The 16,825-nt window shown below is 38.7% G+C and overlaps 1 protein-coding gene across 1 annotated transcript; it reads left to right on the top strand.

Moving 5' to 3' along the window:
- The first annotated feature begins 4,499 nt into the window (after nucleotides 1–4,499).
- Nucleotides 4,500–10,782, top strand: LOC103337596 (ABC transporter B family member 11-like). The gene is made up of 12 exons (XM_089046452.1): nucleotides 4,500–5,457; nucleotides 5,645–5,699; nucleotides 5,787–5,962; nucleotides 6,045–6,266; nucleotides 6,351–6,589; nucleotides 6,768–7,293; nucleotides 7,526–7,799; nucleotides 7,937–8,823; nucleotides 8,968–9,234; nucleotides 9,389–9,652; nucleotides 9,766–10,059; nucleotides 10,230–10,782. The coding sequence occupies exons 1-12, from the start codon at nucleotides 5,134–5,136 to the stop codon at nucleotides 10,581–10,583; spliced, it is 3,882 nt and encodes a 1,293-aa protein (XP_088902578.1). The 5' UTR covers nucleotides 4,500–5,133; the 3' UTR covers nucleotides 10,584–10,782.
- The last annotated feature ends 6,043 nt before the right edge of the window (nucleotides 10,783–16,825 follow it).

The raw sequence follows: 16,825 nt of genomic DNA, 5'->3' as shown, positions 1-16,825 counted from the left end.
TTGCAACCATGGTGATGATGATAAGGTCAAGCGCTTTTCGGTTTTGTTTTGGACAATAAACGATCTAAAAAAGGCCTTGGACCTTTGGTCCATTTTTCCATTTTTTTTTGGAACAAATTGATCTCGGGTCAACTTTATTTTCTTAGATTTAACCATAACTTTCTTAACCTTACTAAAATTATGCAAACATGTCTACATTTTCAAAAAAATTATTTGTCACGTCGCCGTATATCTAAAATGAGGGAATTTTTGTTATTCCTGTAACTGAAGTTTCACGTTCGATTTCCCCCATCCTTAATTTCACTTGTATAAAAGAATGATTGAGCTTTCATAAAATTTTATAACAATTACCATATTAGTGAGAAAATTAAGAGGTGCAATAATTTAGTTATATGGTCGCATGAAAATAGTAGCACTCTTATGATTTCATCAAATTGCCCATTTTCAAATGGATCAGACTATGAGATTAATGTCAATTGATCAAAATTTTGGGGGCATTTTAGGATCGATTGTGGGTAAAAATTGAGTGGAATGTGAAGACATAAGGTGTGTGGAGAAAGTAGAATAATGGATGAAAATAACAACACTCTCATAATTTGATCAATTATGTACCCATTTTCAAATGGACCGGAAGTAAATCAATTGCCAATGAATAGCCCATGCTCACGTTATGCAACCATAAATGAGGCCTTCTGTGCTAATGAATATTAGGCCCATCACATATCTTCCTTTTCTTCTTAGGTTTTTTTTTAATCACAAATAGTCTTTAAGGTTTATGAAATTATCACCTTTCGTCTCTAATTTTTTTGTGACACTAATGGTCCTTAAGGTTACCCTCCACACATCAAAATGGTCCCTGTCATTAGCTTCTGTCAAATTTTCTGTTAAATTAATGACGTGACACATGTGTAGAGCCCACACATCTAATGGTATTAAGACACGTGGTTTTAAATATAATATAATATATTTTTAATATTTTTAAAACTTAAAATTCATTAAAAAAAAATATTAAAAGCAACTTAAATCTTTTTATATATTTTTAAATAGGTTTCATGCTCTGTTCACAGAGAGAAAGGAGTGAGTCCGCAAGGGAGGGGAAGAGGGAAAGAGAGAAAGTTATTTAAAAATATATAAAAAAGATTTAAGTTGCTTTTAATGTTTTTTTTTATATTATGGATTTTAAGTTTTAAAAATATTAAAAACATATTATATTATATTTAGAGCCACGTGACTCTATACCATTGAATGTGTGGGCTCCACACATGTGTCACGCCATGAATTTAACAGAAAATTTGACGGAAGCTAATGGCAAGAACCATTTTGATATGTGGCTAACTCTAAGGACCATTAGTTTCACAAAAAAAGTTAGGGACAAAAGGTGATAATTTCACGAACCTCAGGGACCATTTGTGATAAAAAGTCTTCTTCTTATTTGGCCCATCACATATCTTGCTCAATTCACTTGTGGCCCATCACATATATTTAAACTCAACCTTAATCACATGTGTAAGTGTTTGTTGCTTAAGTGGCATTAGAGGTCGTAAGTTCGATTCCTTTCTCTAATATAACTTCTATAAAAAATAAATTAAAAACTTAATTGAATATCTTATAATTAAATTCAACTCCTCCTGCGTACCAACTTGGAATTGCTTCAATTTGAATCTTCTTCAACAAAAACCAACCCTCCTTGAAAACTAGACAGAAGAAGAGGAGAAGGGGAGAGGATGGAGAAGAAGAAGATGAAAAAGAAGCCAGAAGCGGAAGAAGAAAAGAATGAGATGCAGAGAGAAAAGAAAAACCCAAAAAATAATTAAAGGAAGAAGAAGAAGAAGATGCAAAGAGAAGAAATTTTTTATAAAATAAAAAAATCCACATGCCCTGTTTGTAAATATTAAAACAAACTTACTCCTACCCCAATTAAATATACAGTTCAGATATTATCCAAATTAGATCAGGCCAAGTCACTCAAGGACAATTACCAAACCACCCCAAAGGAAAGCAAAGAGATAAAATCTTTAGACGCGGGTGATGGGTCCCCTTACTTTTCTTGCTATTTCCAGGCATTTTCCAAGAAACAAAATTTGCATAAACATCCTTTGGTCAACATGGACGTCTACGAATAAGGTTAGGTTTAGGGTCACGGCCGGGCCACGATAATTTCTGTGTCATGCGTATCATGCAACCGATGCTGACCTTTTTGGGGATTTCAGGATAAGTTCATCTGTTCCTTGGGATAAAAGAAAAAACAGGACAGAAGGATTATTTAGCCTTGACCATCTAGAATTCTGTCCATAATAAGTAAATGGCAATTGCATTTTTTATTGTGAAAAGCAATTTTCCGTACCCCTTGACAGTCTACAGATTCCCAGCAAACTGAACCAGTTAGGCAGTGACTGTTTGTCACATAGCAGATTGAAATTCTTTAAAAACTGAACCCTAATAGATTTCATGGTGAAATTTTTTAAAAGATTATTATTCTATGAGAAATGTTTTTTGGCTTGCAAGGACAGAATCATGAATTTTTCAACGAGTGGACTAGGTAAATTTATTAACTAAAAATTTAATGATCATTGTTTTTGTACTTACAATTTCTATAGTCTTTGTATAAATAAAAGTATACATTAAATCATGTAAACCATGCTAGGTCATAACTCAATTGACTAATTTTCAATAATTAAAAAAAATTATTTGGATACAAGTGATATTGGAGGAGGGAAAATCGAACCTTAGTCAAGGGTGAATGGTCTTAACTATTTGAGCTACAAACCTCTTGCGATTTTGAAGAAGCTTTAACTTAAAACAAATACATATAATTTGTAACCAAAATTATCAAAATAAAAATATGTTTAACAACAGAAAATGCACCTATTTTAATGTGTATTTTTATTGTTGCCATGCAACTAAATTCATAAAGAATTGAATTCTTTTTAAACTTTAATAGATTAATAGATATTGGGCTATATTTGAAATAAAGAAAATATATAAATTTTAATACTTTTATAACCCAAAAACCTCACTGTGCTACAATCCACTGTAGCCCTTGTGTAGTTCCGCCCATGTTTGCTTGACTAACTTTCTAAAAAGAATTTATGCCATCCCTTTTATTAAACACACATGCATGTACTGATATGCATGCCCAACACTCCAAGTTACACACAATGGAATATAAATATAGGCAACCTCCAAAAGTCATATTGGACCACCCAAATTGCGGTGCTCGAATTGTTCTTCTATTCCACACACTTGCGCATCACTCTTTATTTTATTTTTTTCAAAAGAAAAGGGAAAAAAGGGAAGAATCAAACCACATATAAATCTTGGATTAATAGTTTAATAATTTTGAATTTAATGTTTACATTCTAGTATAATATCGTAGCCGAGTTATCTACACATTTAGTTTGGGCAGTTTCGTCAATGCTAATATACAAACACTTCTATCCCATGCCATAGTAGTTTTTGTTTTGCTTTCATTTCCATGTATTCTAATCATATATCCCTTTGACAAAATACAACTTAATTAATTGTCCAAATTCTGTTATGTAGATAGACAGTATACCCTGATTAATCTAAAGGGCAATGCATAATGGATTGGTACCTCTTACCTAACGTTGTGATCTGCTTACATATCACACAAGTTAAATAATTACAAAAGAAGGACAAACAATACTGGTCTCACGTTTTTGCAGGACTTTTTTTTACATTTTTTTAAATTCAAAGCAATATGATGGTAGGGTAGGTGATGAAGGGGTCTAGTTTAGTGGAAAATTGTCTTGACTTACATATTAGTGGTTTCAAGTTCGAACTCCTATGATACATTGGTAGTGTGTGTAAGAAAACCCTGTCGCCTTCCTAAGTTTGGGGAAAACAAGAGTAGGGTATATTTAACTTTAATTGCAAAAGAGAGACGACCGATTCGATTGCAAGCTGCAAAGCATAGTATATGAGCTGACAAATTCAACTTTAACTTTTTGAGAACCTTTCTTATTGAGAGAGGCAATTGTATACTCAATTCACACACACTACAAGGATACTAGGACTCGAACTCAAGACCTTTTTTTGTCTGAAGGTGTAAATACTCCAAACTACTACACTAGTGAATCCTTCGCAAATTCAACTTTAACTTAATGGCAACGCAACCCATTTTACTTCCTGCCTAAGCAAGCAACCAAGAGGAGGAACAGAGGACCAGAATTGTACGTCTTTCACTTTAGTTTTAAAAGTCTGGATAGTTTGAACGTTTGACTAATCTTGTATCCACACTATCTTTCTAGTTGGTAGGCTGTAGGCTGATGTGCTGCCTTATAAAGCAATGTTTTCGGGGGAAAGTACAACAATTTCATCAACCCATTTCCTGAAAGTTGGTAAACTTTTTCCCCCTCAGTGAGTATCTTCATCTTTTGGTGATATTAATGTTTCCTGCAACACTTTTTGAAGTTGTATCCCAGCTGCTTGTGGTTATGTCTCTTCTATTTAAATTTCTCACCTTTAGAGCATGCATTAGCTGCCCACTTGGTTTCTTTCTCTTTTCTCCTTCGTTTGCTAGTTTCGTTTTAGTTAGTTTCTAATTGTGTTTGTGAAGTTTTGTTCTCAGCATTCCCACTGCTTCACAGGCCTGAGATGGCCTGGGCCCCCTTACAATTTTCTCACCTCCTTGACTATACAGAGAGTATAGGCATAGATTGCACAAAAAATCTCATAACCTTAAGCTTGTGCGCCCCCCCCCAACAAAACATCAAACTCTACCTCCGCCAGGCTTCTTAGTATTTTTGTTATTACTTGTTCCTTTGTTCCTCTGTTTCCCTTTCCTGTCTGTGTTCTTAACCTTTATTTTCTATTTTCATCTTCTGGAATCAACATGCACAAAAAGAAGAATATAGGAACAAATGGATTTTTTAAGTTTGGCTGAATAATCAACTACATATTCAATTAGAATCAGTTGGCAAATTTCAACACACCCCCCCCTCCCCCCACCAAAAAAAAATAAAAAAAAATAAAAAAAATCTAGTTCCTGATCCAAACCATAAATGTTTTGTCTTGCAGCTCTGATCAAGTTCTCTGTCAGATATAGTAGCAACTTACTTCTCTGAGGTGTTTGTCGTAAAATATAGCAGCTCTACTATTGCTGTGAAAAACATGGCTGAGGAAAATCAAGCGAATGGAAATGTAATCAAGGAACAGGGAACGGCAGCATCGAACGGCCACTCAGCAGTAGTGGAGGACTCTCAAAACAACCCCCAAGATACAAGCAAGAGCAAGGAGCATGGCACCAAAACAGTACCATATTACAAGCTTTTCTCCTTTGCTGATTCCTTGGATTACCTGTTAATGTCTGTTGGTACAATCAGCGCTATTGGAAATGGGGTCTGTATGCCTCTAATGACCATAATCTTTGGAGATGTAATTAACTCCTTTGGAGAAAGTGGGAATAATAAAGACGTGGTTGGTGCAGTTTCCAAGGTAAATATTCTGTGACTATAAACTGGTAGATAGTTATCTCTGTTAATGTAACATCTTCACAGAAATTGAGTCAACCAGGCAACTTCTGTTTTAAGATCCATTTTGGTTCTCTGGTTCCTCTAACTTAGTAGAAATTGCAATGAACAAGGCTTAATCACATATAATTTCACCAATTCAACATTCTCAGGTGGCTCTAAAGTTTGTCTACTTGGCGGTGGGAGCTGCTGCGGCTGCATTTCTACGTAAGTACACTGAACTGCCTGCTGGTGGACCAAACAAATAATTTGGCTTTTTGGGAACTGAGAATAGTAGCTTTTTCTATATGCCAGAGATGTCTTGCTGGATGGTCACTGGAGAGAGACAGGCTTCTCGAATAAGAAGTTTATACTTGAAAACAATATTGAGGCAAGATGTTGGCTTTTTTGATAAAGAAATTAACACTGGGGAAATTGTTGGGAGGATGTCAGGTGATACTGTGCTCATTCAAGAGGCCATGGGCGAGAAGGTATTTAAATGCCACACACAAAAGCCTTAAGCCGTTGCTATTTTCTCCAATAACCTCTTATTCTTTCATTTTCTTATTGCAGGTAGGAACTTTTATACAGCTAATTGCAACATTCGTAGGAGGCTTTGTTATAGCTTTTATTAAGGGATGGCTTCTCACCCTTGTCATGCTATCTTCTATACCCCTTCTTGTCCTCTCTGGTGCCTTCATGGGCATCCTTATATCAAAAATGGCATCCAGTGGACAAACTGCTTATTCAGTGGCAGCAACTGTGGTAGAGCAGACAATTGGTTCAATCAGAACAGTAAGCCTACTTGTTTTAAAACAAAAATTTATTATTTCTATTTTCTTTGTGTGGAACTAAAACTGATCGGTGTTCCCAATTCAGGTTGCATCGTTTACAGGAGAAAAGCAAGCTATAGCTAATTACAACAACTCCTTAATTAAAGCTTACAACTCTGGTGTGCAAGAGGGTTTGGCATCTGGGTTCGGAATGGGTTCAGTTATGCTGATTATGATGTGTAGTTATGCTCTGGCTATATGGTTTGGAGGAAAGATGATACTTGAAAAAGGATATACAGGAGGGGAAGTCATCAATGTAGTTTTCGCTGTGTTGACTGGTTCCATGTAAGTTGCATTTCGGTAAAATTTAATGAACAAATTTGTTGATCCTAGTACTGTTGTACTAGTGTTTGCATTTTTACTTGATCTACTGACTACTCCCCCTCCCCCCGTGGGTCCAAAATTTGATATGAGATTCTTCAGAAGATAGAGATATAACAATGTTTTTATGATAAATTTTCAGGTCTCTTGGGCAGGCATCTCCATGCTTGAGTGCATTTGCTGCTGGACAAGCTGCAGCTTATAAGATGTTTGAGGCAATTGACAGAAAGCCAGAGATTGATGCTTCTGACACTAATGGGAAACAATTACATGATATCCGTGGAGACATAGAACTTAAGGATGTTTATTTTAGTTATCCTGCAAGACCGGATGAACAAATATTCCATGGATTTTCTCTCTCAATACCTAGCGGTGCAACTGCTGCTTTGGTTGGAGAGAGTGGAAGTGGTAAATCAACTGTAGTCAGTTTGATTGAGAGGTTTTATGACCCCCTAGCTGGCGAAGTTCTTATTGATGGTATTAATCTCAAAGAGTTCCAGTTGAAATGGATCAGACAGAAAATAGGCCTTGTCAGCCAGGAACCCGTTTTATTTACTTGTAGCATTAAAGATAATATTGCCTATGGAAAGGATGGTGCAACCACTGAAGAAATAAGGGCTGCTGCTGAGCTTGCCAATGCTGCTAAATTCATTGACAAACTGCCTCAGGTTAAATTCATTTAAACTTTCATCTAAGTTCTGGTATTTTGTTCTCTAAACTTTTTGTGTGAATTCTTAATTTCCACGACCATGGAAGCTTATTGAGACATCCAGTGATCTTATTATTTTCAAAGATGGAAATATAGAGATATCACATGAATTTTCTAAAAACTCGGATTATTTCTATCAACTCATTCAATTCCTTTTTTCTTATTTGTGGTTTTCTGATTTATGCATTTAGGGACTAGATACAATGGTTGGTGAGCATGGAACTCAGCTATCTGGAGGCCAAAAGCAGAGAGTTGCAATAGCTAGAGCAATTCTCAAAGACCCAAGGATTCTACTTTTAGATGAAGCCACGAGTGCTCTTGATGCAGAATCTGAGAGCATTGTGCAGGAGGCACTGGACAGAATTATGATCAACCGGACTACTGTCGTTGTAGCCCACCGCTTAAGCACAGTAAGGAGTGCTGACACCATTGCTGTTATACATCGAGGAACAATTGTTGAAAAAGGTAATGCATTTATTTATGTTGTCCTGTTCTGCCATTTGAAGGCCAAATCGTATTGTCTATAGTTCAACATAATGTTACAATTCATCTTATTCTTATTCCATGGGTGTTGCACATACTGATCGTTTTCAACTGAGCAGGTCCACATTCTGAGCTAATTAAGGACCCTGAAGGAGCATATAGCCAGCTTATAAGGTTGCAAGAAATGAGCAGCGTGTCAGAACAGACTGCTGTAAATGATCACGAAAGGCTTAGCAGCGTGGATTCTCGAAGACATTCAAGTCAAAGATTTTCAAACTTACGATCCATAAGCCAGGGATCATCTGGAAGAGGAAATAGTAACCGTCATTCCTTCTCAATCTCATACGGTGTGCCCACTGCAGTCGATTCTCTTGAAACAGCATCTGCAGGACGTGATATTCCTGCTTCAGCATCATCAAGAGTACCTCCAGAAGTCTCACTTCGCCGCCTGGCTTACCTGAACAAGCCAGAGATCCCAGTATTATTACTAGGTACTATAGCTGCAGCAGTCAATGGGGTAGTCTTACCCATTTTTGCGATATTGATATCCAGTGTAATCAAGACCTTCTACGAGCCACCTCCACAACTCCGTAAGGATTCGAAGTTTTGGGCATTAATCTTCATTGTTCTTGGAGTGGTAACTTTCATAGCAATGCCAGCAAGACAATACTTTTTTGCTGTGGCAGGCTGTAAGTTAATAAAACGAGTTCGATCAATGTGCTATGAGAAGGTGGTTTACATGGAAGTAAGTTGGTTTGACGATCCTGAGCACTCAAGTGGTGCAATTGGTGCGAGGCTTTCCGCAGATGCAGCTTCTCTGCGTGGGGTGGTTGGAGATGCTCTAGGGTTGCTGGTTGAGAATTCAGCAACTGCAATTGCTGGTTTGTGTATTGCTTTTGTGGCAAATTGGCAACTTGCTCTTATAATCCTGGTTTTGATGCCTCTATTAGGATTAACTGGTTATGCTCAAGTCAAGTTCTTGAAAGGATTCAGTGCAGATGCAAAGGTATTTCTCCAAAGTCCAAACTTTACAAAAGTTTATAGTATAGAACTTGTAGCTGGTGCAGTCAAAACACCATCCAATACGACATGCATAATATATATAAGACCAATCCTTTTTGTCAATGCTGAAAATTTAAAATTGTTGCAGAAAATGTACGAGGACGCAAGTCAAGTAGCCAATGATGCAGTGGGGAGTATTCGAACAATTGCATCCTTTTGTGCTGAAGAGAAGGTGATTGAATTGTACCAGAAGAAATGTGAAGGTCCTATTAAGACAGGGATAAGACGAGGGTTAATCAGCGGGATAGGTTTTGGGCTATCGTTCTTTTTTCTTTTTTCTGTGTATGCCTGCAGTTTTTATGCTGGAGCCCGACTTGTCGCAGCAGGCAAGACAACATTCTCTGACGTTTTCCGGGTAAGTTTTTATGCCTTGTGCTACAATTCTTCAAGTAAGTAAATAGATAAGAAAACATTAGCAGAGGATCCGAAGTCTGCTAAATATGTGTTACTTGAGAATTAAATCTTCATTAGTCCATTCAGTCGATTGTTAACATTTCCCTGGTTTGCAGGTTTTCTTTGCTCTCGCGATGACAGCTATTGGAGTGTCTCAGTCAGGTTCCCTAGCCCCTAATCTTGGTAAAGTAAAGAGCTCTGCTGCTTCCATATTTTCCATTCTTGACCGGAAATCAAAAATAGACTCTAGTGATGAATCTGGAACAACTATAGAAAATGTGAAGGGAGAAATTGAACTTTGCCATGTCAGTTTCAAGTATCCAACTAGACCTGACGTGCCAGTCTTCCAGGATCTTTGCCTGACCATTCATCATGGCAAGGTAAGTTAGTAACATGTTTTGTTCTTTTACTCATTTAAAACAAAGCACAAAATTTGAACCTCGTAGTCTAATTCAAGTTTCTGGGATTTACAAATTTGTATTATGTTATTCAGACAGTTGCTTTGGTTGGAGAAAGTGGAAGTGGGAAATCGACAGTCGTCTCACTGTTGCAGAGATTTTATGACCCTGATTCGGGTCACATTACATTAGATGGAGTTAAAATCCAAAAGCTACAGCTGAAGTGGTTGAGACAGCAAATGGGACTGGTGAGCCAGGAGCCTGTATTGTTTAATGACACTATCAGAGCCAACATTGCATATGGAAAGGATGGGAATGCAACAGAGGCTGAAATTATAGCTGCAGCAGAATTGGCAAATGCTCACAAGTTCATCAGTAGTTTACAACAGGTAGGCACTACAAAATTAACAAGCTTGTCAATTTCTTTTGGCCACAAATACTATAATATAGTCTATTGCCATGGTGCTGCATAAACGAGAAGGACTAGTTCATGAAAATTCACAGAATTTTATTCGGAATGTTGAAGATTAACCATGTTAAGTTTGGAAAAACAATACAGGGTTATGATACAATAGTAGGAGAGCGGGGTATTCAATTGTCTGGTGGACAGAAGCAAAGGGTGGCAATTGCACGAGCTATAATGAAGGCACCAAAGATACTACTACTAGATGAAGCCACAAGTGCTCTTGATGCTGAATCGGAACGAGTGGTTCAAGATGCATTGGACCGAATCATGGTGGATCGAACCACAATCGTGGTTGCCCATCGGTTATCCACAATAAAGGGTGCGGATGTAATCGCAGTGGTGAAAAATGGAGTCATTGCCGAGAAAGGAAAGCACGAAACTTTGATCGGTATCAAGGATGGCATTTATGCTTCTTTGGTAGCATTGCATTCAAGTGCCTCATCTTAGATAGCTTTTATATTCTTTTTATCCAAAGAAAAAGAAAGTATGTAATGTAATTTTATTCAGAGAGGTAAACTACCAATAGGAATAGATCTTTTTATTTATTTATTATCTTTCGTTCTTGTAAGCTCCACTTGAAGGGCTCATGTTCTTGTAAGCTCCACTTGAAGGGCTCATTCAATTTCATGCGTTTTACATCTTTAAATATTGAAGGGGTCGGGGCCTCATCTCCTCAGAAAATGATAAGTAAATGTGCATAAGGAATTGTCTTCCAGTGAGCTGGCCAATGGTCATTTTTAATAAAATCCCCAATTCCCTCTTCCCAATCCAACTTCAGTTAGATTTTAATTCAATTCATCCATGGCGGGACCGAATCAAACAATTAGATAGCATCTTCGTGCCAAAAATGATATGCAAAAGTGCAAAATGTTGGAAGAACCTAAGTGCCACATACACAAAGTTATAATACGAGGGAAGACCAGAGTAATAAATCTGATAATAGGAACTTTCATAGGAAGTCTTATTGCTAATGCTTCATAGTGTACCTTACAGCTCGATTAGACAGCATCTTTGTGCCATGCATAGCCCTCTTTACATAACAAAATCGATCAGCCTTCACTAAGTTGCCTTTCTCTTTGTCTATGACAAGGCCTCTAATAACCTATGGGAAAGGATGGAACAAAGGCAGGAAGGAAATGCTTTATTAGAAATTCCCAAAACAAAGTTGCTGTGTATGGTTTCTAGATGTATTTTTATTAGAAAATAAATGCTTTATACATGCAAAACATTCCAACGTTATCAGACAGAACAACAATTGAGTCAAGATACTTACCATGGTCAACATGGTCAACTTGAGCAATATTTACAGCCAAGAATGCACTTCTACAACATAAAGTCGACCTCGTCATCCACGGCAGACCCATTAAACCTTGAACAGTAGTATGAGTACGAATCATGAGCAAGCGTCTGCAGTGGTAAAAGGCATAAGGCATATAAGTGCTCTTTCAAAAAGTTGAGGGTTGTAAAATAGTCATGTATTGCTTGCTTATTTGCATGTTCATTAATATTGTAGTCTTGTTCTCTTTTTCACATTGTTACCTCACAGTATCAAGAGGTCCTAAGTTCGAAATCTCAAATCCTCATTCTCTACTCATTTGGTAATTTATACGGTCTGCCTTTCAATGTGCAGGGTTGTGCGTGAAGATGACAATGTTGGCATTCCTTAACAATTTAAGCTTTGGTGTTTAGTAGTTACCTGTTCCTGTGAGCGGAAATACATGAAAGGTGTATAATGCAAGAAATTTGACACCCTGGAGGTATATATATATTAGCATACCTGTAAGATGAAAAAGAATTGAGAGAATCATTGTTAAGGACACTCAAAATATAAATTTTTATTTCTGTCACAGACGTGAACCAGAGTCTTGTGATGAATGAAATATGAACTTCGAAAAAAAGAACATACTTCTCAATTTGTCTCATCAAATGGCTTTTATCCCACAACCCTGCACGGGAAAGAAATCCCCACCTAATGCACAGCAGGTTCAAGAGGTCAACTGTATATTTATGACTGAAACATTTTCCACAGATATACACTAGTAATAAAAATAATCAATTCCGTATGTTTCCTAACCCCATCTTACCCTTTGTTGAAGAGCTCTCCATCTGCTTCTAGCATTGGAGCAATTTTCTGGTCCAGTCTTTGCATAACTATAAGTAGCTTTTGCATGCTTTCTGAGAGTTCTTGATCATCCAAGTTTGTTGCAGCAAGGCTGAAAGTGCAGAAAAGTTCAGATAAAATTAAGAAGCACTACATCATATAAACCATTTCTTTTTTTATATTTCCAGTTCTATCATCTCTTGGTCCACACTCTTGGATTAGGAGTTCATACTGTTTGCTGAGGGTGGTGATGCTTAATGGGAAAAAGAAAATGTAGCATGGATTCAGTTCAGAGGTAACACCAGAATTAAGAGTTGCACTTATCTATTAGTATAGAAATGTTCAAATGATAACCAGATCATCTTGACTTCTATACTCAAATACATGCAACGGTGAGTAGACAATATTTGTTAATTAAAGCAGTAATTGTTTAATGCTCAAGGATACAGATACAAGCATAAAAAAGTGGAGATATGAAAAATATATTGAGATATTATCACTATACATTACAAGAATTCAGTGATGGATAAAGCTTACTTGAGCAGGGCGTCCTTTAGTTTGCCTTTGCGAGGTGAGCCGAAGTTGGTTGAAAAGATCCCCTACGACCTCCTTTTGATTTATAAGCTCTACCAGTGATGCTCTATACCCACACCAACCGCCGGGCTATGAATCAAAGCACTAAACTGCAGCCTCAAAATTTCACGAAACAAATGGAGACCTAATCAGCATTTAACAGTTCAAGGATATTAAATCTCTCAATTGCTAGGACACCAAATTAAAAATTATAGCCCATAGGTGTGTTGAACAATAGAATATTTATATAAGGAAACTGGCAAGTAGATATCCTATATCAGTATAAACAGGTACTTTGTGTAATCTGTTTAATACAAGGAAATATATTTTCTACATGGTATCAGCCTAACCTAGGGTTTCCTCCCTCTCCCTTATTCAATCCAATCCTCTCTTTTAGGTCCACCTCATGGCTTCTTCTGAATCCACCATCTCCCTCCCTAGCCCCAACTCTTCTCATTTTATCAAGCTTACTAACTCCAACTATCTCCTTTGGCTCCATCAACTCAAACATTTTTTAGCCGGTCATGACCTCTAGAAATTTATCGATGGCACTCATAAACAACCTTCTGCCCAAACCTCCACTTCTAAGACCGCAACACCAACAACCACCACCCCCACTCTTACCCGAACCAATCCCACCTATCCTCAGTGGTACCAACAAGACCAACTCATTGTTAGCTACATCACCAGTACACTCTCTGAGTCCATTCTCTCTCTCACCGTCGGCTGCACCTCTGCCCAAGATCTTTGGGAGTGTCTCCAATGCCACTTCTCTCAATCTAGTATGGCTGATGAATTTGCTTTTCGTTTTCAACTCATGGATATGCAAAAAGGCTCTCAACTCATTGATGCTTACCTTCGTCATGCTAGTCCCTTGCCGATTCATTGGCTGCCATTAATGAACCTGTCTCCCCAAAAGAACTTGTCACTACTGTGCTCCAGGGTTTAGGACCCAATTTCAAAATGCTTGTCACAACAATTCTCAATTTTCCTCTGCTTCCTGACTTTGCTGATCTTCGTGCTCGTTTGTTAGCTTTCGACGCACAGGCTCCTCGAATCTCTCTTGACCAAAACATAGCGCTAATGGCCACCCAATCTTCTCATCACAACACTGGTCATACTTCCTTTAATTCTCACTGTGGTGGTGGGTTCTCCAGCAACAGGCGTGGTCGTCGTGGTGGCTGACTCAACTTCTCACCTTCTTGGAGCAACCCGTGGAATGGCTCCCCGCAGCCCCAATGGCCTAATAAACTGTGCCCTCCTTTTGCTCCAAGTTCTGGACCTCAAAGTAACTAACCTTCCTTTCAGCCCCTTTGGGCCCAATCTGCTACTTCTAGCAAACACTCTACCCAACCCAACTCAGCTCTTGGTGTTTTGGGACCCGCTTGGTGCACCACCTGCAATACCAATCAACGTACTACTGCAACATGTCCCCATCGCTACAATGGCCCAAAATCATATCCTTTCTTTGATGGGGCTCAATTCATGCACGCACCTGACTCCACTTGGTACTTTGACACAGGTGTCACTCATCACATGACTGGTAGTCCTTCTAATCTCCAAAATCAACAGCCATATCAGGGTAATAATTTTGTATTTCTTGGTAATGGAGATTATCCCTTTATCTCTCATACTGGCTATCTTCCTCTTCCTTTAGGTTCTCATAAATTTTCTCTTCAAAATGTCTTTTATCTTCCCTCTCTTCGTACTAATCTTCTTTCTGTGTCCCGTTTTACTCGTGATAATTTAGTGGTTTTTGTCTTTACTCCAGACTTTTATCAAATCTATGACTTACGTACTAGTTCGTTACTCTTTCAGGGGCCTTCTAAAGATGGTCTTTACCCACTTTCCTTCTCCTCTCACTCATCCACCGCCCCCCGTGCCCTTACCACCTTGCATTCTCCTGCTTGGCATCATCGTATTGGCCATCCATCCCATCCTGTGCTATCTCACTTAGCGCCATCTCTAGACTTTAAAGTCTCTCATGCTTTCTATAAGGATTGTACACTTAGCAAATCCACCAAACTATCATTTATTAGTAATAAAACTTTTGCCCAATCTCCCTTTTATTTAATTCACTCTGATATATGGATGTCCCCGGTCATTTCTATCCCTAGTTATCACTATTATGTCTTCTTTACATATGACTTTTCCCGTTACTCATGGATCTATCCTATGCACCGTAAAAATGAGGCATTTTCTCACTTTCAAACCTTTCTTGCCATGGTTAAAAATCAATTTCACACCACTGTGCAAATCCTTCAAAGTGACAATGGCGCTGAAAATGTTAATAATGCTTTCTCTGATCTTTGCAGTCAACTAGGCATCCACCAACGGTTCTCATGTCCCCCCACTCCCCAATAAAATGGCCTAGTTGGATGCAAACATGACACATTGTCACCATGATCCATACCCTCCTTACCACTTCTCATACTCCCCACAATCTTTGGGTCGAAGTTTCCCTCCTCCGCACCTAGCCTCGAATATATCACTCATGCCCCAGACTCAGACTCGCAAACTCACGGCCCCACCTTGGTACTCACCTTTCCAGTGCTGCAGTCATAAGCCATGACCCCACCGCCACACCCCATGGTCCACTCCACCACACTTCTTCCGCGTCAGCCCAGCCATAGCTCCAAACTTATTCCCGATGCTCTCGCATACACCTTTCTTCGCTTGCCCTTGTTCCCGTAGCTTCAAACCCCCCCAGAACTCTGCAATCTCCCACTGCTTATATTCCTCGCATGTGCACCCGCCTTGGATGGCATTCAAAAGCCCAAGCTTCACACCGAAGGCACTGTTAAATACCCCCTTCCCCGTGCCTTATTAACTATTGTTGATCATACTGAACCTACTTGTTTTTTACAGGCCACTAAGCATCCTGAATGGCTTGACGCCATGACTGGAGAGATCAATGCACTTCTCAAAAATCATACATGGTCTTTGGTTCCTTCCTCTCCTTCTCAGAACTTGGTAGCAAATGGGTTTTTAAGATTAAGTGTCACTCTGACGGCTCCATTGAACGTTATAAAGCTCGTCTAGTGGCCAAGGGTTTTCATCAACGTCTAGGCATAGACTATGCTGAAACCTTCAGTCTTGCTGTCAACCCTGCCACCATTTGCACTGCTCTTAGTCTTGCAGTTTCTCATGGTTGGTCCATTTGTCAGCTTAATGTCAAAAATTCCTTTCTCCATGGGTTTCTTCAAGAAGATGTCTACATGGCTCAACCCCCTGGTTTCATTGATCCCACTTGTCATTCTTATGTTTGCAAGCACCATAAAGAACTTTATGGCCTTAAACAAGCACCTCATGCTTGGTTCCATCGCATCAGTACTTTCCTTCTCTCTATGGGCTTTACACGGAGCCAAGCTGACACTTCATTATTTATTTTTCAACATGCCTCCCATACCATATTTCTTCTTCTATATGTCGACAGCATCTTGGTAACTGGCAGTGATTCCACTCATCTCTAACAATTCATCTCTCTTTTAGGTGGCCACTTTGACAACAAGACCTTGGTCCGCTTAGATATTTCTTAGGTTTACAGGTTCTTCATAAGGATGGTACTTTCCATATCAATAAACTCAAATATGCACATGAACTTTTACAAAAAGCCAATCTTCTCAATTCCAAACCCGCATATACTCCATTGGCTGCCAAGGGTCTCCTCTATGTTTGTGATGGTGCTCTCATCTCCAACCCAACCTAGTATCACGAGCTTGTTGGCAATTTACAATATTTCACTCTTACTCGCCCTGACATATCTTTTTCCGTTAACATTGTTGCTCAGTTCATGAGTGACCCTCACACCCCTCACCTTGTTGCCGACAAACGAATACTTGGGTACATCAAGGGCACTATTGATCTCAGCCTCACCTTCACTCCTCAAACTGCTGCAGCTCGCCTCTCCGCCTACTCTGATGCGGACTAGGCTGGGTGCCCTGATTCTCATCGGTCGACCACTAGATATGTGATTACTCTTGGAACAAACCTCATCTCATGGTGTTCCAAGAAA

This window comes from Prunus mume, linkage group LG2 (assembly GCF_029339155.1).
Source record: "Prunus mume cultivar Tortuosa linkage group LG2, ASM2933915v1, whole genome shotgun sequence".
In the NCBI taxonomy this organism is placed as follows: domain Eukaryota; kingdom Viridiplantae; phylum Streptophyta; class Magnoliopsida; order Rosales; family Rosaceae; genus Prunus; species Prunus mume.
Note: the sequence above shows the minus strand (reverse complement) of the source record. Positions and strands in the feature narration are given on the sequence as shown.

Coding starts and splice junctions, on each gene's coding strand:
- LOC103337596 (XM_089046452.1), top strand. CDS start 5,134: ATGGCTGAGGAAAATCAAGCGAATGGAAATGTAATCAAGGAACAGGGA. Junction 5,700..5,786: donor TGCTGCGGCTGCATTTCTAC/GTAAGTACACTG, acceptor TCTATATGCCAG/AGATGTCTTGCTGGATGGTC. Junction 9,653..9,765: donor TGACCATTCATCATGGCAAG/GTAAGTTAGTAA, acceptor TATGTTATTCAG/ACAGTTGCTTTGGTTGGAGA.